Source organism: Microcebus murinus, chromosome 10 (genome assembly GCF_040939455.1).
Source record: "Microcebus murinus isolate Inina chromosome 10, M.murinus_Inina_mat1.0, whole genome shotgun sequence".
Taxonomy (NCBI): Eukaryota; Metazoa; Chordata; class Mammalia; order Primates; family Cheirogaleidae; genus Microcebus; species Microcebus murinus.
This window is the reverse complement of record NC_134113.1, coordinates 451,381-471,831: the sequence shown is the minus strand read 5'-3', so window position 1 is coordinate 471,831 and position 20,451 is coordinate 451,381. Positions and strand designations below refer to the sequence as shown.

At 63.9% G+C, this 20,451-nt stretch overlaps 1 protein-coding gene across 3 annotated transcripts in view; it reads right to left on the bottom strand.

Moving 5' to 3' along the window:
* PLXNB2 (plexin B2) overlaps positions 1–20,451 on the bottom strand; it is a 34,169-nt gene that overhangs the window by 11,754 nt on the left and 1,964 nt on the right. Inside the window, exons 1-5 of one of the 3 annotated variants that reach the window (XM_076006886.1) lie at positions 9,803–9,856; positions 9,262–9,314; positions 2,706–3,792; positions 925–1,107; positions 717–845 (exon numbers count right to left, since the gene is read on the bottom strand). In XM_076006886.1, the coding sequence (XP_075863001.1) occupies positions 717–845; positions 925–1,107; positions 2,706–3,779 (1,386 nt within the window). In that variant the 5' untranslated portion in view covers positions 3,780–3,792; positions 9,262–9,314; positions 9,803–9,856. Of the gene's footprint in view, positions 1–716; positions 846–924; positions 1,108–2,705; positions 3,793–7,955; positions 8,036–9,261; positions 9,315–9,802; positions 9,857–20,451 lie in introns of those variants that run through there. The other 2 variants (XM_020287835.2, XM_012789544.3) reach the window with 2 other exon arrangements.

The window sequence follows — 20,451 nt, the reverse complement described above, 5'->3', positions numbered from 1 at the left end:
GACCGGCCTGAGGGGCCCCTGTGCCAATCCCCACAACGAGCTTGGGGGCTGCAGAGGCCACGTAGTTCCCTGCCACCGGGACAGGGCAGCAGCAGGGCCACAGAGAGGCATGGCAAGGCACAGGACCCACCAGATAGACACAAAGTTGCAGAGACAGGATTGCAACCACTGCCCAATTGGCCAGGCGTGGTGGCTCCTGCCTGTCATCCCAGCACTCTGGGAGGCCGAGCTGGGAGGATTGCTTGAGGTCAGGAGTTCAAAACCAGCCCTGAGCAAGAGCGAGACCCCCGCCTCTACTAAAAATAGAAAGAAATTAATTGGCCAACTAAAAATAGATAGAAAAAATTAGCCAGGCATGGTGGCGCATGCCTGTAGTCCTAGCTACTCGGGAGGCTGAGGCAGGAGGATCGCTGGAGCCTAGGAGTTGGAGGTTGCTGTGAGCTAGGATGACGCCACGGCACTCTAGCCTGGGCTACAAAGTCAGGCTCTGTCTCCAAAAAAAAAAAACAAAAAAACCCCCCAAAACTCTTCAAAATAAAAAACACTGCCCAGGAACCGCCAGGTGACTGGGTGGGCCCCGTGCAGCCCAAGGAGAGCAGCCCGGCCTGGGCTCCGCAAGCCCCCACCCTCCCCCACCCCTCCAGGCGGGTCGATGCCTGGGTCACGGTGGCCGCCGCCCTGCCCCGAGGGTGCTGTCCTGGCAGTGTCTGGCTTGCCTTGTCCTGGGTCATGGCGTACAGGCTGGCCAGGTCTCCGGACAGCACCAGGTCCTGCTTGATCCTCTTGTTGATCTCCACAAGGATGGAGCCGTACTCCGAGGACGTGCCGTCCGGCGCCAGGTACACCTGCGGGTGGGGGCGGGAGCGTGAGCACAGGGGCCTCCGGCACACACGGACCTGTCGGAGCTCCCGGCCCTGCCCTCACCTTGAGGATTCGGCCGTCGGAGGTGCCCAGGAAAGCAATGGTGTGGCCGTTCTCCGCAGTCACCGTCACGGCCGTCAGGTTCAGGCCCCCACGCTGCAGCACGGCCGTGGCCGTGAGTCCGTCCCGGCTGCCCAGCGGGTAGGGCAGGTGCTCCGAGCCACACGGGAAGCTCTGGCTGGCGCCCTGCAGACCACACGTCAGCGGCAGGCAGGCCCTGCCCAGAGCCCCTCCCTACCAGGGACCCCAGCTGTGCGCTGTCCTGCAGCACACGCCACTGAACAGGGCCCACGGGACATGGGACACAGCACACACACATGCAAGGCTTACGCTGGCCCAAACCTCAGCCACACGGCACACACGCACCTCCAACCAGGCGGGACATGCAGACCCAGGCACTGTGGTCCCAGTCCCCAGCCACACGGCACACACGCACCTCCAATCAGGCGGGACATGCAGACCCAGGCGCTGTGGTCCCAGTCCCCAGCCACACGGCACACACGCACCTCCAACCAGGCGGGACACGCAGACCCAGGCACTGTGGTCCCAGTCCCCAGCCACACGGCACACACGCACCTCCAATCAGGCGGGACATGCAGACCCAGGCGCTGTGGTCCCAGTCCCCAGCCACACGGCACACACGCACCTGCAACCAGGCGGGACACGCAGACCCAGGCACTGTGGTCCCAGTCCCCAGCCACACGGCACACACGCACCTCCAACCAGGCGGGACATGCAGACGCAGGCGCTATGGTCCCAGTCCCCAGCCACGAGGCACACACGCACCTGCAACCAGGCGGGACACACAAACCCAGGCGCTGTGGTCCCAGTCCCCAGCCACACGGCACACACGCACCTCCAATCAGGCGGGACACGCAGACCCAGGCACTGTGGTCCCAGTCCCCAGCCACGCGGCACACACGCACCTCCAATCAGGCGGGACACGCAGACCCTGGCGCTATGGTCCCAGTCCCCAGCCACGCGGCACACACGCACCTCCAATCAGGCGGGACACGCAGACCCAGGCACTGTGGTCCCAGTCCCCAGCCACGCGGCACACACGCACCTCCAACCAGGCGGGACACGCAGACCCAGGCGCTGTGGTCCCAGTCCCCAGCCACACGGCACACACGCACCTCCAACCAGGTGGGGACACGCACACCCAGGCACTGTGGTCCCAGTCCCCAGCCACGCGGCACACACGCACCTCCAACCAGGTGGGGACACGCACACCCAGGCACTGTGGTCCCAGTCCCCAGCCACACGGCACACACGCACCTCCAACCAGGCGGGACATGCACACCCAGGCACTGTGGTCCCAGTCCCCAGCCACGCGGCACACACGCACCTCCAATCAGGCGGGACACGCAGACCCAGGCGCTATGGTCCCAGTCCCTAGCCACACGGCACACACGCACCTGCAACCAGGCGGGACATGCAGACGCAGGCGCTATGGTCCCAGTCCCCAGCCACACGGCACACACGCACCTCCAATCAGGCGGGACATGCAGACGCAGGCGCTATGGTCCCAGTCCCCAGCCACACGGCACACACGCACCTCCAATCAGGCGGGACATGCAGACCCAGGCACTGTGGTCCCAGTCCCCAGCCACACGGCACACACGCACCTCCAACCAGGCGGGACATGCAGACGCAGGCGCTATGGTCCCAGTCCCCAGCCACACGGCACACACGCACCTCCAACCAGGTGGGGACACGCACACCCAGGCACTTATCATCTCAGTCCGTGCAAGCAGCACTGAGGACACGCATGGGACACGCACCAGCACGTGGCCGCCGCACTGGATCTCGCCGTGGAAGGGCTTGTAGAAGGTGTCCCGGGCCGCCTCCCGGGTGCCCGTGTAGCAGGCGTTGCGGTTGGCCTCCATCTTGGCGTGGACCTCCTCCAGGGGGAAGAGGCAGAGGCCCGAGCCGGGGCCCCCGCCGCCGCGGCCGTCCCTGCTGAACGCGGCGTAGAGCACCCTGCCCGCACCGGGCGCGGCCACGGAGGCCGCCAGGCAGAGGCCGAAGGCGGGGGCCTGGGCGTCGCCGGGGTCTCGGCACTGCAGGTCCATCTCCAGGTAGGAGTAGTAGTAGGGGTCCTGCTTGCACATGCGTGCCAGCAACGTGCGGTTCTGCGCCGGGTGCTTGTCCTGCTGGTTGAAGACGAAGAACACGTACGGGCCATCCTCGAAGGCCGCCACGAACTGCTGCGTGTTGGTGGACAGGTAGCCGGCCTTGTAGGTGGCGTGGTCCGTGTAGGCCTCGAAGGCCTCCCGGCCGTCGGCGCGGTCCAGCAGGCGGGTGCTCACGATGACGCCGTTGTCGTGGGGGCCGTTGCCCTTGCCCACAAACAGCACGCGCTCGCCGCCGGGGCCCGTGGAGCTCACCAGCCCCACCGTGGCCACGCCCTCGTCATTGCTGGCCACGAACGACTTCTCGCCGCTGCCGTCCTCGTAGAAGAGGCGCGTGGAGATGTTGCTCAGGGAGCGCAGGGCGCAGATGCCCTTGAAGAGGCTGCCGCACTCCACCAGGCGCCTCCGGGGCGGGTCGAGCAGCAGCAGCTGGTTGACGTTGTCGGTCAGCATGGCCTCGTGGCACTGGCTGGCCTCGATGGGCGGCGTGCACTTCTTGTTGTCCGGGGCCGGGCCCGTGGCCGCCCGCTGCTCCAGCTGCAGGTCGGCGCTCAGCTGGTACAGCGCGTTCACCGCGCCCAGGTACACCACGCCCGAGGCCCCATCCACCACCAGGTGGTTCAGCTCCGTCTCGCTGCGGAAGGACTCCAGCTTGCGGGGCCGCAGGCCCGAACCCACACCCGCCAGGCCCAGGAGGGTGAGGGCCCAGAGCAGCAGTGCCATGGCCCCCGGCAGCCTGTGGGGAGAGAGGAGGGTCAGGGGCGGCCGGCCCAGAGGGCCTTCCGTCCCCTGCAGCCACCCGCCCGGCCCCCGTCCAGGAATGACGGGAACACAGGCCAGAGAGCGTGGGGGGCACCCCACCGACTGGGGAGCCCAGTGCCCAGTCCCTTCCGGCCTTCTCCTCCCCAGAGATCTTGAAGGAAACCATTTCCCAGCCCTTTTCTCAGGTTCACCCGGGGGGAACGGGCGCAGTGGCTCACGCCTGTCATCCTAGCACTCTGGGAGGCTGAGGCCAGGCGGATTGCTCAAGGTCAGGAGTTCGAGACCAGCCTGAGCAGCAAGAGCAAGACCCCTGTCTCTACTAAAAATAGGAAGAAATTAGCCAGACAACTAAAAATAGAAAAAATTAGCCGGGCACGGTGGCAGGCATGCCTGTAGCCCCAGCTACCTGGGAGGCCGAGGCCGGGAGGATCGCTTGAACTCAGGAGTTTGAGACCAGCCTGAGCAAGTGCGAGACCCCGTGTCTACTAAAAATAGGAAGAAATTAGCTGGACAACTAAAAATAGAAAAAATTAGCTGGGCATGGTGGCGCTTGACTGTAGTCCCAGCTACCTGGGAGGCTGAGGCAGGAGGACTGCTTGAGCTCAGAGTTTGAGGTTGCTCTAGCCCAAGTGACAGAGTGAGACTCTGTCTCAAAACAAAAACAAAAAGGAAAAGTTCACCCTGTAGTCTAACCTACGACTGGGGCCAACCCACAGCCCCTGCCCAGCACAGGACCTCCCGGGGAACGGGCGCCCTGACCTCCAGCTCCGGGTTCCCAAAGCCCCCAGGGCAGCGAAGCCACACCTCCAGGAAGTCTCCCGGGTGCTTGCACATGTGTCCCCAACCTGGTGACCCCAAGAAGCTCTAGGTGGTCAGGGAGGCGCTGGCCGAAGTGCACAGGCCCAGGCTGACCACTCGTGGAACGAAGAGAAGCAGAGGAGACCAGAGACGCACAGCTGGGAGCGAGGGGCAGCCCAGCCCAGCAAGTGCGCACACTGTGGGCACCGGCCGCCACAGCCGCTCTGACAGCAGCCTGGCCCCACCTCCCCGCCAGACCCCCTTCCCCTGGGAGAACCAGCAGGAGCCAGCAGCGTCCACCCACCCCCCTCACTTGCCCTCCCAGCACAGAGCCTGGGATGTGTGGACGGACAGGCAAGACCCTGTGGGCAGCTCTGGACCCGCCAGGCCTCTAGGAGGGAGGCTGCCCGTGGGCTGGGCCAGACCACGTCTGTGCGTGCGTCTAACACAGCGAGCAGCCTGCAGGGACGCACGCTCCTTAGGGGCCTGTGCCCGTGTGGATGAGGGCAGACCGGTTAGGCGGGGTGGCGCCATGCTAAGGGCCCCCAACTGCAGGAAGATCTGAGGCCCCCAAAAGTGGACCCAGGGCCAGGCGCAGTGGCTCATGCCTGTCATCCTAGCACTCTGGGAGGCCGAGGCGGGAGGAGTGCTTGAAGCTCAGGAGTTCGAGACCAGCCTGAGCAAGAGCAAGACCCTGTCTCTACTATAAATAGAAAAAAATTAGCCAAAGAAACTAAAAATAGAAGAAATTAGCCAGGCATGGTAGCACATGCCTGTAGTCCCAGCTACTCAGGAGGCTGAGGGAGGAGGATCGCTTGAGCCCAGGAGTTTGAGGTTGCTGTGAGCTAGGCTGATACCACGGCACTCTAGTCCAGGCAAGAGAGTGAGACTCTCTCAAAACAAACAAACAAAAAGTGGACCCAGAACCCGTGTGGCCCTCCCTCCCCGACTACAGGGCACCAGGATCACGGGAGACTCAGGAGCAAGCGGTGGGCAGGGCCGCTCTGCCTCCAGGCCCCCCCAGGGCCCGTGTACCTCTCCTCTGGGGACCCTGCTCTGTCCCAGCCAGAGTCCCCTGCAGCAGTCCCCACCACAGCTGCCCTTTCCTGGATTCGCCGTAACGTTAGCTGGGCGCACCTGTGACTGTCTGGGGGTGCCACGGCACCTGCCAGGTGGGGCCGGCTGCTGCCAGCTCCCCAACTCCCCATGCAGGGCCCTGCCCTGAGCCCCAGAGTGGCGGCTGCTACACCCCCTAAGGACACTTTGAACATCACCTCCCTGCATGCGCTCTTATCCCCTGGAAAACCAATCTCTCCCACTGCCTATTATCTTTTTTTTTGAGACAGAGCCTCGCTTTGTTGCCCAGGCTAGAGTGAGTGCCATGGCATCAGCCTAGCTCACAGCAACCTCAAACTCCTGGGCTCAAGCGATCCTTCTATTAGTTGGCCAATTAATTTCCTTCTATTTATAGTAGAGGTGGGGGGTCTCGCTCTTGCTCAGGCTGGTTTCGAACTCCTGACCTCGAGCAATCCGCCCGCCTCGGCCTCCCAGAGTGCTAGGATGACAGGCGTGAGCCACCGCGCCCGGCCTATTTAATAATCTTAAGCACACAAAGAACAGGCTACGAGGCAAAAACGTCAGAAGCCAGTCAGCAACCCTCCAGTGACAGTCCCTCCCGAGTGCACCCAGGGACGGCCGTGTCTCCACGGAGCAGGCCTTGGGCCAGGCTCTGACCCGGGTGCTTTTGATGGACTTTCTCCTTTGGGCCTCCTGCAACGGCCGGTGGAGCTGCTGCTATTGGCCTGTTCCTCAGCAGAAGAGACTGCGGGACTGAGAAGGGAAGTCACCTGCCCGGGGCCACGCTGCCGGGTCGGGTCGGTGGCCGGGATTCTGACCTGCAGCAGGGGTGGCACAGCCTCTGACCACTGCACTTCCGCCTCCTGGGCGGGTGGGGTGGGGGGAGCTGTCTGTCCTGCTCTGGAGCCAAGCAGGGTGTGTCCCTGGGGCCCCAGCGTTGGCGAGGCTGTGTTTATACAAATAGGGTGGCTTTTTCTCATGGACCCTGCAAGCCTCCCATCAAACCCACTTCCTTCTTTTCTTTTTTGTTTTAGTATTTGTATTTCTATTTATTATTATTATTATCATTTTTAAAGAGACAGGTTCCTTTTTTTTTGAGACAGAGTCTCACTTTGTTGCCCTGGCTACAGCCCCGTGGCTTCAGCCTGGCTCACAGCAACCTCAAACTCCTGGGCTCAAGCGATCCTCTTACCTCACCCTCCCGAGTAGCTGGGACTACAGGCATGCGCCCCCATGCCCGGCTAATTTTTCCTGTATATTTTCAGCTGTCCAAGTAATTTCTTTCTGTTTTTTTGGTAGAGACGGGGTCTCACTCTTGTTCAGGATGGTCTCGAACTCCTGAGCTCAAACCATCCACCCGCCTCGGCCTCCCAGAGTGCTGGGATTATAGGCGTGAGCCACCGCGCCAGGCCAGACCCGCTTCCTTCTTTGCTCAGGCCCCTGGGATGCCCCCCACCAGGCTGTGGCCGCTCTCCACTCCCAACCTGCATCCCTCTGTCCCGACTGTCTACAGGCTTCCTCAGACCTCTGGAGGAAGCACAGTTAAAGCAACTGACGGACAAAACCCTCCCACCCAGGGTTGCCATGTGAGACAACGGGGCTGGGCTGGCCTCCGGCTCCCGGTGGGGAAGGTGCCCTCAGCCAGGCAGCTCCCGCCTCTGCACAGAACCCCCACCCAGCATGTGGGTGGCAGTGCTCAGTTCCTGCCCAGCCCCTGGGGACCCCCACCATGCCCACCGGCCAGCAGCTGGTGAGAGAGATGACCACCAAGAGGGACAGGGAGGGCCCTGGCAGCTCGGTGGGGCAGAGGCCGCCAGTGCCAGGCACAGGTGAAGGTGGCTCAAGGCAGGGCAGGGAGGGAGGGAGGAGCCTCACCAAGACGGGGGGTGGGGGGTGGGGGGTGGGGGTGGTGAGCAGACTGGGGAGAAGACAGTGGCCTTAGTCAGAGGCAGGAAGATTTCACAAGCCCCTCAGGACCCTGGGGCAGATCTCAGGGAGGAGGCTCCCACCCAACCCAGGGTCCTCCCTCTGGCTCAGCTGCCCGTCCAGAGGAGAGTGGAGGGCCCAGCCACTCCAAGACTCTGCCCCAAGCCCGGCGACCTAGGAGGGGCCAGATCACTCCCCACACCCACTTCGGTGGCCACTACGGCAGGCAGGCCCTCCTGGGGATGAGAGGGTCCTGGGCCTCGGCTGCCCCCTGCAGGCCCCCAACCCCCAAGTCCGCCCAGCAGGGCCTCAGCCCACACCCAGGCCCAGGCTCACCAGGGTCGGGTAGGCTCCGGCTCCACTCCCGTTCCGCCCCCGCTCCGCCCAACCGCAAGCAGGGAATGAATGGAATGTACCGGGCGGAGCAGGAGCGGGGGCGGGGGCCCAGCCAGAGCGGGGTGGAGCCACGCACCCTCCCGCCTGCCGTCCTGTCTTGTCCTGCAGGGCAGCTGGCCTGCCCACACCGGAGCTCCATCAGGGGAACCCTGGGCGCCTCCTGTCAGGAAAAGCTCTGGCTCTGGGCCCTGCCGGCCACTGCACTGCCCCCAGCCCTCTCCCTCCTGACCCACGGGGCCTGCACGGAGAACGCCCTCCGCCCCCTCTGGTCAACCTTTCCTGGGACACAGCCACCTGGCTGAGGCCCCTGGGCAGGAGCCCATCTCTGTCCTGGTCCAGGGCCAGCCCCCCCCCCGGGGGGGCTGGTACACCCTAAGTGCTCAATAAATACCACGAGTGCCACCAAGGAAAACCACACCAGCCCAGATACCACACAGGGCTCCAGGCCCCTGCAGAGCCCAGGCCTTCCAGAGTGGCAGGCCAGAGGGTGGGACCTCGCTTGCAGGGGGCAGCTCCCTGCTGCTCAAAGACAGACACAGCCACCTCGGGTGACCTGCCTGGCCAGGCCCAGCAGCACAGGGTGACCCGTGACCGCAGCAAAGCTCAGGCCCGCGGCGCGGGACGCGCCAGGCACAGCCAGCTGAGCTTCCTGCTGCCGGTGTTCCTGGAACAGGAGGGCAGGCGGGCAGCAGGAGCTTCCTGTTTTGAAGCAGCGCTGGGACCCCCTCTTTGCACAGGGCTGTGGGGATTTCCTCGGGCACCAGGCAGCCTTCTTCCTGGCAGAAGCTCAGAGGTGCACTTTCAAGAAGCCACACCGACTGTGGCCTGCTGCCCAGGAAGTGCCTGGACACCACCCCCCAAAATTCCCAGCTGCGATGTTCCAGAACCCAGCGCCCCGGCGCCCACACGCTGACCTACGCTCCACCTGAGCGAAAGAAAGCCTGGTTTCAGAGAAACGGGGGGCCCCATGGCGCCCCACGGACAAGGAGGCTCCCACCCCACCCGCCCGGGGCCACACTCGCCTGCCCGGGGGTCGGCACAGACGTGTGCACACAGCACCCCTGAATCCTGAGCTCTCCACCCGACCCCCTCTGCGTCCATCTGCCACCGGCCACGGCAGGGGCTGCGGCCTGCCTGGACAGGGCCTCCAGGACACCACTCAGCGTGGTGTCTACACGGCCCCCAGCCTCACTGTCTACACCGCCCAGCCACCCACCGCCTTCCCAGGTGGGCACGGCCCCCTCACCGCGGCTCCAGTGGTCCAGGTCAGTTTCTGCTCCAGGCCGGCATCAAGATTCTCTAGGAGGCAAAGGAGAGACAGTGGTCACAACACCAGGAGCCTGGCCTGCCTCCACCTGTCCCCTCTGCTCCGCCTCACTGTGCGGGGAGGGGAGGGGGAGAAAGAGCCCACAGGACCCCACCCGGCCTCCCTCCCTCAGACACCTCCAGACACCTCCTAGCCCGGGGCAAATCACTCACTCGCTCCTCCCAGAGCACCAAGCCCAGCACGCCCCTCCCCCCCCCTCAGGGCCAAGTTTACTCATACTGTCGGCCATATATATATATATATATATTATATATATTTTTTTATTTCAGCATATTATAGGGGTACAGATTTTAAGGTTTCAATAAATGCCCTTTCCCCCCTCTCCCCCCACAAGTCTGAGTCTCCAGCGTGACCATCCCCCTGTCGGCCTTTTTGAACTAGTTACCCATATCACTCCGAATAAAATAAAAATTTGCCTTCTGAAAAGCAAGCACACCCACGACCCTGAAACGCTACTTACTAGCCGTGTGCCCTTGGGCAAGTTACTTAACTTCTCTGTACCTCATTCCCCATCTGTGGAAGGGAGACGGTAACGGTGAGCTACCCCAGGGGGTTTTGAGGACTAAACGAATTCATTCAGGAACAGCCAGGGAGCATGCCACACTGTTACACTGCGACTGGCAACTGTACCCTGGCATCCTAGATAAACCCCTTGTAGACAGGGAGGCACAGACCCCAGGCACTTCCGGGCGTGTGGTTTGTAGTAGTGAAACTTTGGCAGCCACACGGCACCCACTGAGGACGCTGGGAACCACGAGGCCGGTGCAGGTGGTGGCCTGTGTTGACACAGCATCATGGCCCAACAGGTTTCCTAACCGAGGGCCTGAAGCCCTCAATCTAAGTTGAAAATAGTGGACTTTGGGGGCAAGAAGGAGGGGCCCGGGATAGCACAGTAACTTTTTTTTCTTTTTTGGGGGGAGACTGAGTCTCACTACCTTGCCCAGGCTAGAGTGCCGTGGTGTCAGCCTAGCTCACAGCAACCTCAGACTCCTGGGCTCAAGCGATCCTCCTGCCTCAGCCTCCCGAGTAGCTGGGACTACAGGCATGCGCCACCATGCCTGGCTCATTTTTTCTATGCATTTTTAGTTAGCCAATTAATTTATTTCTTTCTATTTTTAGTAGAGACGGGGGTCTCTTTCTCTCTCTTGCTCAGGCTGGTTTCGAACTCCTGACCTTGAGCGATCCACCCCCCCACCCCCAACCCCCCCACCCCCCCACCCCCCACCCCCCCCACCCTGCCTCCCAGAGTGCTAGGATTATAGGCGTGAGACACCATGCTGGGCCAGCACAGTAACTTTAATAAAAAAAAAAAATGTGTCTTACTTGTGGAAACACAAAGCAGCTCACCCGACAGCACTAATGGCTCTTCCCCAGCCCACTCCTCTGGCCCCACATGGCCTCAGGACTCAGCTTTTCCGGCCTGGCGTGACCACCCCAACCAAGGCTCAGCCATGGAACCCGGCTTCTGCTGCAGGGCCACGGCAAGCCCACTCTGACCAGCCCGGCTCGGTCAGGGGCCAGAGGACCCACCAGGCCCGTCCCTCCCCTCCCCACCCTGCCAGGACCCTCCTCCATGTGCTCTGTGCAGCAGGCTCCCCACCTGCCCCCGGCAGGACAGCAGGGCCCAGGCTTGGACCCAGGGCTAAGCCCAAGGGAGACCTGCAGGAGTGAGGCGAGAAGGGTGGCGCACACTACACCCACACACAGGCACAGGCTTCTGTGCTGAGCAGGGAGGGGTTGACCTGGCCAAGGGACTGGGGGGGGGACTGGGAGGGGGGAGTCGCAATGCGGCCTTGTGACAGGAGCAAAGGGTGCTCCTCCGCTGGTGCTCCCAGCGGCCATGGCCGGGTGCGGTGGCTCACGCCCGCCCGTCATCCTAACACTCTGGGAGGCCGAGGCGGGAGGATGGCTTGAGCTCAGAGGAATTCGAAACCAGCTTGAGCAAGAGCAAGAGCCAGACCCCGTCTCTACTATAAATAGAAAGGAATTAGCCAAACAACTAAAAATAGAAAAAAAATTAGCCGGGCATGGTGGCGCATGCCTGTGGTCCCAGCAACTCGGGAGGCTGAGGCAGGAGGATCGCTTGAGCCCAGGAGTTGGAGGTTGCTGTGAGCGAGGCTGACGCCAGGGCACTCTAGCCTGGGCAACACGGTGAGACTCTGTCTCAAAAATAAAAAAAGAAAGAAAGAAAGAAAACTCAGCGGCCAAACCACAGGGCGCCTGGGGCCCACAGGGAGGATGCATCAGGACCCACCTGCACTTGCAGAGGGCGGGGGGCCTGCGCTGGGGGTGCCACGGTGCTCAGGGTGCCCCCTTTGCCACCCCAAAGGGTCAGCGCCCGGCCTCTGCAACCTCTGCACCTGCTCCCTCAGCCTCCCCCAGCCCTGACACATCTCCCTGCAGCACCCCCCCCAAGCCGGCACCCTCTCCTGACCCAGGTTGGGGGTGGGGGTCAGCTGCAGGCAAGGCCAAGGGAGGCCAGCCTCTAGCCAGGGACACCCTCTCCCTGCACAAAAGGAGGGTCCCTTCCAGCGCCTCCAGATAAAGGTCCCTCTCCAGGCCCCTGAGGTCATGGGTCAGCCCCCCCTCCTCCCCGGTTGCTGTGGTCACACACCCAGAGCTGCAAGCAGGCCCAGCTCTGCAGCAGGACAACTGGGTTCACACCCTCACCCTGTCCCCTTTTCTAGCTGGGTGACGTGGGCTATCCACAAAGCTGCTCCGTGCCTCGGTTTCCCCATGTGTAGCCTGGGAGTAATAACGGTCCACCTCAAAGGTGCGCTGCCTAGACCAGGCGTCCTCAAACTATGGCCCTGCCGGCCACATGCGGGCCACATGCGGGCTGCCTAGCACATTCATCGGGCCCTCCAGGTGTTTTTGCTGCTGCTACCTGTCCTGCTTAGCAGCCGACTTGTCCCGGGCCCACAGTGCTCACTCTCCAACGGTCTCGGGGACAGTGAACTGGCCCCTTGTTAAAAAAGTTTAAGGACCCCTGGCCTAGAGGTCTGTGTGCCTGGGGGTGTGTGCAAATCCCTGCGGCAGGGCCCGCAGAGAGAAGCACTCAGGGAATGCTGGCACCAGAATGCTGCCGTGTCCCTGCTGTACTGCCCCCTGCAAAACTCCCACTATTCTTCGGAACCCTGAGACACCCTGCCGCACCCTGCACAGGAGGGACTGTCATTCACCCTCTGAGGGCTGTGGTCTTCATTGACCGGCCCTCTGTGAGCAGGGCCTGAACACCGGCTCTGGCCAGGTGGGCACAGGTGGGTCACAGACTAGGGAACCAGGGAGGGAGGGTGCACTAGGGAACCCGAGTTGTTCCAACTAGGGAACCGGGGAGGGGGAGTGCCAGCCCCCCAGCTTCCAACACAGCAGAAGTGTCTCCTCCCCCAACCAAAGTTCCAAAGGGCTCTGGGCCGCAGCCCCCCGCCCCCCAGACTGAGTAGATCCATTATGAGCCCTTTCCGCCTGGTTACCCTCCTGGTTACCCTCCGAGTTCCCTCCTCAGGTTCCTTTTTTAACCAGCGGCGGCCAGGCCCCTAGCACAGGCTGGCGTGCTCTGCCCACCCCCACCCCACCAGGAAAAGGTGCACAGGCGTCTGCAGGGGAAGGTCTAGGCCAAAGGCTGGGAGCTGTCGGCCCTGGTCTGAGCACCCCTCACCCTCCCCAGGTCTCAGCCCCACTGGCGGAGGTTTCTGGGGTGTGGGGCAAAGGTGGGGGTTCTTTTCAGCATTTTCAAGCACACACGGATTGAGCAATTTCTGAATGCTAAAATCAAATCATCGCAAAGCAGACAGGCCCAGGGGCAGGAAGGTCTCAGTCTGGGGGCTGTGCCAGGCCAGGCCAGGCCAGCAGGCTGTGGGCTGGGGGGGCACCAGGCAGGGCTGGGACTGGGGGAGCAGAGGCAGTCAGGCAGGGGCAGGGACCAAGAAGGCCACCCAGGCACTGGCAGACACAGAGGAAGGGACAATTCAATCCCAGGCTAAGGTCCAGGTGGGGACAGGCGGGGGAGGGCATAGGTACAGCCCTCCCCCCTGCCTCAGTGAGGGGAGCGTCCTAGCACTTGGCACACCCCCTCTACAGGTAAAAAGCCAGGGAGGGCCTGGGGCTGGGCGCAGTGGCTCCCACCTGTATTCCTAGCACTCTGGGAGGCTGAGGTGGGAGGATGGCATGAGGTCAGTAGTTAGAGACCAGCCTGAGCAAGAGTGAGACCCCATCTCTACTAAGAATAGGAAGAAGTTAATTGGACAACTAAAAATATATAGAAAAAACTAAGCCAGGCATGGTGGCGCGTGCCTGTAGTCCCAGATACTCGGGAGGCTGATGCAGGAGGATCGCTTGAGCCCAGGAGTTTGAGGTTGCTGTGAGCACTCTAGCCCTGGTAACATAGTGAGACTCTGTCTCAAAAAAAAAAAACCCTGGGAGGGAGACAGGCCCTGCACTAGAGACCCCCATGGTGTGTGTGTGGGGGAAGGACACCTCTGACAAAGTGGGGGCGACGCCACCCTAGGGCAGCTCAAGGGGCTTCTGAGAGGGGCTTGCCCCCCGCATGGGTGGGGGCTCCGGAGCAGCGCGAGACCCCCGACCCACCGGGCGCCGGGGGTGGGGCCTCTGCTCGCGCCGCCCAGCGCGCAAATCTGCAATTAGCCGAGCCTGAAACCACTCGGAAGAAACAAATCGGCAGCGCAGCGCGAAACCCAGCCTCCAGCCTCCGCTGTTTTCAAAACAAGCGCGAGACGCCTCGGCGCGGGTGGGGGCGGCCTCCGCCCGCCCGAAGCCCCCGCCCCGGGCGCGCCCCTCGGAGGAGGACTACAGCCCCCGGGAGGGCGGACGCGAGGGGCCTCCCGCACCCAGCCCCACCCCCACCCGCTGCTTGGTGTCTCGGGTCAGAGTTCAGCTCCTGGAGCTCGCAGGCCGGGAGGGGCATCTACTGGGTGGGACTCGGAGCCTGAGGCCGACCTGCGCCAGGCCTGGCACCCCCTCCGGTGAGGACGGCCCAGGCCCCCTTCCTCCCCGGCAGCGCCCCCTCCCCAGGCGGCGGCGCCGCCAGACTCCCTGGGGAGCGCAGGACGGTTACCTGGGAACGGCGAGGGAGGAAGGCGCGGGGCGGGGGGCGAGGACGCGGCGGCGGCAGCTCCTTGGGGAGCCCGGGGCGCTGGGCCGGGGGCGCTGCTCGCTGCCACTCGCGCGCCTGAGCCCGGCGGCCACCCGCCCGCGCCCTCCCGGTGACTCCTGGCGCCCGCCCCACCTGTCGGCCCCTGTGCCCCGCGCACCAGGACGGGAGCACGCGGGCTCTGGCTCCACGGACCAGCTTCACCGGGCCGGCCGGGGGACCCCGGGACGCGCCGGGTAGGCGGGTGGGATCCTGACTCGGAGTAACAATGACGGCGGTGGCGACGGTCACGTGGGCCCAGGGAGACTTCCCCTGGAAGTGCTCACCTGGCGTCAGGCAGGGCGGAGTGCTCGCCAGGCCATTACCTGAGTCCTCCCGGCCAAGGAAAGGGAAAGGTGAGCGCTTCGCCCCTGCCTGGGGGGGTCCCAGGGTTCCTCCCGACAACCTGGCTGCCCATCACGCATGACCCCCCGGCCCAGAGTGGAGGCCAGACTCACCCCAGACGAAGGCTGAACTCTGTCCGCACAAGCTGACTTAGGAACAAGGGTGGGGCAGGGCGGGTCTCCAGGAACAGCCTGACTTCCTAGCCTGGGCCTTGCGTCAGCCCCAGAGCTCCCCCAGGACTCCGGGACAAGGACACCTCCCAGGTAGACGCTGTCACCAGCCCCTTCCCCGCTAGCCCGGGCTCCTGAGGCTGGCTCCTCCTTTTGGGTCCACCTTCCCTGCAGTCTGGACTCTGGGTCCCAGCAGGGAAAGTCACCCCCTGGCTGTTGGCAGTGATGAGGTCACCAGTCCAGCGAGGATCCTGGGTGTGCCTCAAGAAGCCCAGGGCGTTTGCGTAGCATGACGTAGAGTGCTCCTTATCACCTGCCCTGGGCTGGGTCAGCCATACCCGCACCTGCCTCCCTGTGGTGGCCTTTCCCCAGCTGCACACAGGCAGCCTCTCAGCCCTGTGCCTGAGGTCACCTGGCACCCAGGGCCTCTCTGCCTCTAGCCCCGGCCCTCAGGCACCCCGTGAGCTCACCTGGCAGAGGAAGGGTGTCTGCCCCAGTCTCTCCTCTGTGCCCACTTCGCCTCCACACATATGGGGTACCCTACAACGGGGGGCCCCCACGATGCCAGCCATCGAGCTGCCCTCCCATCACGGTGTCCCCCAATTTCATGGCCCTCCTCAGCCTTCCCTGGGGACACAGCACACCTGGCACATCCAGGGCACGGGGCCTCCAGGGCCCTCGGACAGAAATCTGGAGCACCCTCCCCACAAGCACTGGGCCTTCGGAACCACCTCTGTCCTCCCAACAGCCCCTTTCTGGGCCCCAGCCGCCACTCGTCCTGCCTGGACGTGGCTGCGTCCCCCTCCCCGGCCTCCCCACTTCAGCCTCACCCTGCCCCTCCCTCCACGGCAGTCCCTCAGGTCAGGAGCCCCCCACTGGACAGGCTGGCTGAGGAACAGTGGGCACTGCCAGGCATTCAGGGCACAAAGAAATGGGGCCGTCTGTCACCACTGCCAGGGGCCACCAGCTCACCGGGACGAGGAGAGCACTGGGACAGCTGTCCGGTCACAGAGGGGCTATGGGGGGTGGGATTGGGGGGTCAGACTCCAACCCTAAGCCTTTCCAGCAACAAGCACCCCCCCCCGTGCTGATGTCTGCCTCCAGCCCTGCCCGCAGCCCAACCCTGAGCTGCCCACACACACCTCCCCCTTCTCCAGCTCACCCCCCACAGCTGCGGGTCGGGGACCGGGTCCTGGCGGCTGCTGGCCAGGGCAGCCAGAGCATCATGGTGGCTGCAGCTGGCCCGGGACCAACGCCCGCCCAGAGCCCCTTTTCCACCGCCGGGGGTGGGCACGGGGGCGGGTGGTGAGGGCCCCAGCGAGTGAGGAGTGAGCAAGGCCTGTAATCTCGCCGTCAGCTTGTGTCAGCCCGTCAGCGCCTCGGCGGTCACCCCGGCCCCGCCTCCCCCATCACAGCTGAACCCCACAATTAGCTCGGGGCACTGCGCCAAGCCTGCGTGCCAGACACCGCTCACACACGTGACCATACGTGTGCAGGCACACACGTCGTGGTGCTGATGGGACAGTCCTGCCAACTGGGGTCTCGCCCCAGACCCAGAGTCTGTCCCCAAGACAAAGAGCCCGAGGGAGACCGGGCGCGGAGGCTCGCGCCTGTAAACCTCAGAGAGGCCGAGGCGGGAGGATCGTTTGAGCTCAGGAGTTCGAGACCAGCCTGAGCAAGAGTGAGACCCCCGTCTCTACTAAAAATGGAAAGAAATTAATTGGACAGCTAAAAATATATAGAAAAAATCAGCCGGGAATGGTGGCACATGCCTATAGTCCCAGCTACTCGGGAGGCTGAGGCAGAAGGATCGCTCGAGCCCAGGAGTTGGAGGTTGCTGTGAGCTAGGCTGACGCCACGGCACTCTAGCCTGGGCAACAGAGTGAGACTCTGTCTCAAAAATAAAAAAGCCTGAGGAAAGACCTCAGACTCCAGGACTGGGGTCACCCCAGGATGCCCATGTGCGTGACATGGGACAGGAGGGACGAGCTGTGCTCCGAGGGGCCTGGGCAGGCCTGGAGTGCAGGCTGGAGGAGGCAGTGGGCAGAGGGACCGGATTTCCCAGTGAGGAAATGCCCAGAGCAAGCAGGGCAATGAGTGGGAGGTGATGCCCGGCAGCGGTGGGGTTGCGTAGGGGGCGCCTGGCAGCGCCCCAGCTCCCTCCTGGAGGCCTGGCTCAGTTCTCGGAGGAGCTGCCGGCAAGGACAAATACACCAGAGTCTCGCCAGGGGCCACTGGAGCCTCCACGTCTAGAACTGGGGAGACCTCCAAGGAGCACTGCTGGGCCTGGGGGTGGGGCAGGTCTGCCTGGGTCTCCCTGTCTCCCCCTCCCCCCCCACCCAGAAATCCTTTTCTGGGTCCCTGGGGCAGTCTCCAAATCAGGTCTAATGCCAAGGGGGGGGGGCGAGCCCCTCCAATTGCTCTGGCCAACCTGGGGGAGCAGCTCTGAGCTAGGAGGAGGGCAGGTCCTGCTGTAGCCCCTCCCTCCTACCACCTGCCCCTTTCCCGGCAGCTTGCCCAGCTCAGCTCAACTCAAAATAGCTTCTCCCACTCCCTGGGCGGGAGAGGGGTGGCCCTGGTGTCAGGCGGGTGAGGCCGGGTGGGGGGCCCAGCTGGGCTCCCTCCTCCCCCCCTCCCTGGGAGCAGCCACCATCCTCCCCAGAGAGCCCTGGGCCTTGGCTCCAGAGCTGGCCCAGCTCCAAACACACCTGGGGGTGGTGAGGACCCACAGAGCCCCCACCTCCCATTTGTCCGCAAGCCCCCCCTGTGGCTAGGAGAGGCCCTGCAAGGCTGAGGTCACCCCAACTTCCCCACCATCTGCCACGCCGAAGCCCCTGCCTCTTGTGCCAGGCCCCTGACGGGCCACGCTCCTGCTTTGGGGCTATCCTCAGACCCCCAGCACTCACCTAGATTCAAAGCCAGGGCCCAGGTGGACACAGTGCCAGCCATGGAGCGCCCTCTCACCAGGGCCACCTGTGCTGCCCCAGGGACAGCCCCCTGGAAACTGCCTCAGCCTTCGGCACCCAGCTGAGGACCGGGCAGGGCAGTGGCACTTCCTCTGAGAAGCCCCCAAAGCTGCCTGGAAAAGGAGCCCCCACCGGCCTCCAGCCCCTCCCTCAGCACCTGGGAGGACCCCCAGTCACCAGCCCATAGATGCCTGGTCTGGCCCCAGCAGGTGGGCACCTGGGAAGAGCCCCAGCCCTGCAAGGGGCCAGCAGGCGGCCGGAACTGTCCCAGCCACAGGCGCAGACACCTGCCTGGCCCCTCAGGGGCCCGTGTTGACACAGCTGGCCTCCACCACCACGGGGGACATCAAGCCCTTTTCCTCTTTCTTGCTTTTGCTGAGGAGGGGCCCAGCTGGGGCAGCGCAGACATCTGAGCTGGACCCCGTGTTTCTCCACCCAGAGCCCCACATGGGGACTGTGGCCAGCTGTGCCCAGCTGTGGGGCGGGAGCCCCACCCCAGGGCCCGATCCCTGCACCCTGACGTCAGCGCCCCAGGACGGGCTGCTGGGCTGTTGGCAGGTCTGCGGTCGGAACTGAGGCTGCACCCACGCAGCCTCCCTCTCCCTGCCGCAGGCCCGTGCCTGGACTCGGCTGGCACCAGAATGGGGAACTGCCGGGTTTCAGAGGCCAGGAGACCTCAGGGGTCTGAGAAAGAGAAGGTGTGCAGGCCGGGCGCGGTGGCTCACGCCTGTAATCCTAGCACTCTGGGAGCCGGAGGCGGGAGGATCGCTCAAGGTCAGGAGTTTGAGACCAGCCTGAGCAAAAGCGAGACCCCCGTCTCTACTAAAAATAGAAAGAAATGAATTGGCCAACTAATATATATACATAGAAAAAAGTTAGCCGGGCATGGTGGCGCGTGCCTGTAGTCCCAGCTACTCGGGAGGCTGAGGCAGAAGGATCACTGGAGCCCAGGAGTCTGAGGTTGCTGTGAGCTAGGCTGATGCCACGGCACTCTAGCCCAGGCAACAGAGTGAGACTCTTGTCTCAAAAAAAAGAAAAAAAAAAAAAAGGGAAGGCGTTCCTGTTCCTGGCCCAGGGCGAGGCCCTCACTCACCTGGCAAATCAAACAGGGACACCAAGCAGCTCAGGTGTGACCTCAGCCATTCCAGGGGGTGGCGGGGGACGGGGTGTCCTTGAGCCACAGAGGTGGGGCCAAAGAGAGGGGCAACAGAACCCCAGCTCCTGGCCCTGAGCAGCCCTAGGCTCCTCCCATGACACAGACGTGGCCATGGGGTGGGGCTGACCTGAGGGTAACCCCCCCCCAGCAGCTTGCTCTGCCGTCCCCGACCACCCTGGCTCCATCTGGGGCCTGAGTCCCCATCGCCCAGCCGGTCCCTTCAAACGCTCGCCCTGACCGGGGTAAGGCAGCAAGGCCGAGAGGGCCGCCGTGCCCAGGGGTCCTGGCTTGGGGTTGGGGCGGCTGTGGCTGGTCAGCAGGAAGGGGATGGGGTGCTCGCAGTAGCCTGTGCCAGAGGATGTGAAACCAAGGAAAGGAAGAAAGGAGAGGAACCATGTGTAGCTGGGAATGAGGAGGGCAGCCAGGGGCCCCCAGGCCCCCAGCACCCCCTGGCCAACCACAGCCACTGACTCACCCTTCCCAGCCTGTAATTAGGCAGAGACCGGCCCTACCCCACCCACAGCCCCACTCCCCCAGGGGAGAGGACCCTCCGGTGAACCTGCATCCACCTTGCAGAAGGGTGGTCAAGGCTGGACCCTCGCAGGCCAGGGCTGGGCTCCAGGCCTGCTCAGCTCACCACCTCGTCCCATACCCGTGTCCAGGGCAGGGTCTGGGTATAGGAGGCCTACTCCTGCCCACGCCCTCGAGGCCAAGGCGGAGGCCTGGCTGAAGCTAGAGGAACTGCACTCTTGCTCCTGGGGAGACAGCTTCCGTGGCTGAGCGCCTGGCAACGCGGAGCAGTCTGCCTAGCTCAGGGACAGCATGGGGGTGGGGGGTGACGGAAGCCACAGCCTCTCCTGGCCAGTGCATCCCCCTCCCTGCACCCAACACCCCAGGGGGATCATCAGCTCCGGCCCCGGAACTCGGGAATGAGGCGGGGGACAGGGCATGTGCCATATGGACCCCTCCCCAGGCCGCCAGCCCACCCCGGCGCCTTCCAATCCAATCCCTTCTGCTCCACTGGCCTGGGCTGGGGCCAGGCCCCTGGGCTCCCTGCACTTGGGCCCCAGCTGCCAGCTCGGCCTCCCCAGCACGGTCCCCATGCAGGCCACTGGGCACATGGCCTCAGGCACGCGCAGGCCAGGACTTGGGGGCTGACCCGACAGCGTCCCAGAAGGCTCTCCACAGGGACCCGTCTCTGGCCTCAGTCTCCCCAGCTGTGAGATGGACGGGCTGACAGGTGCCACATCCAGGTTGAGGGCATGTCTATCAGTCAGTGAGCCAGCTGGGCTCAGCCTTAGAGATACCCCCCAGTCAGCCTGA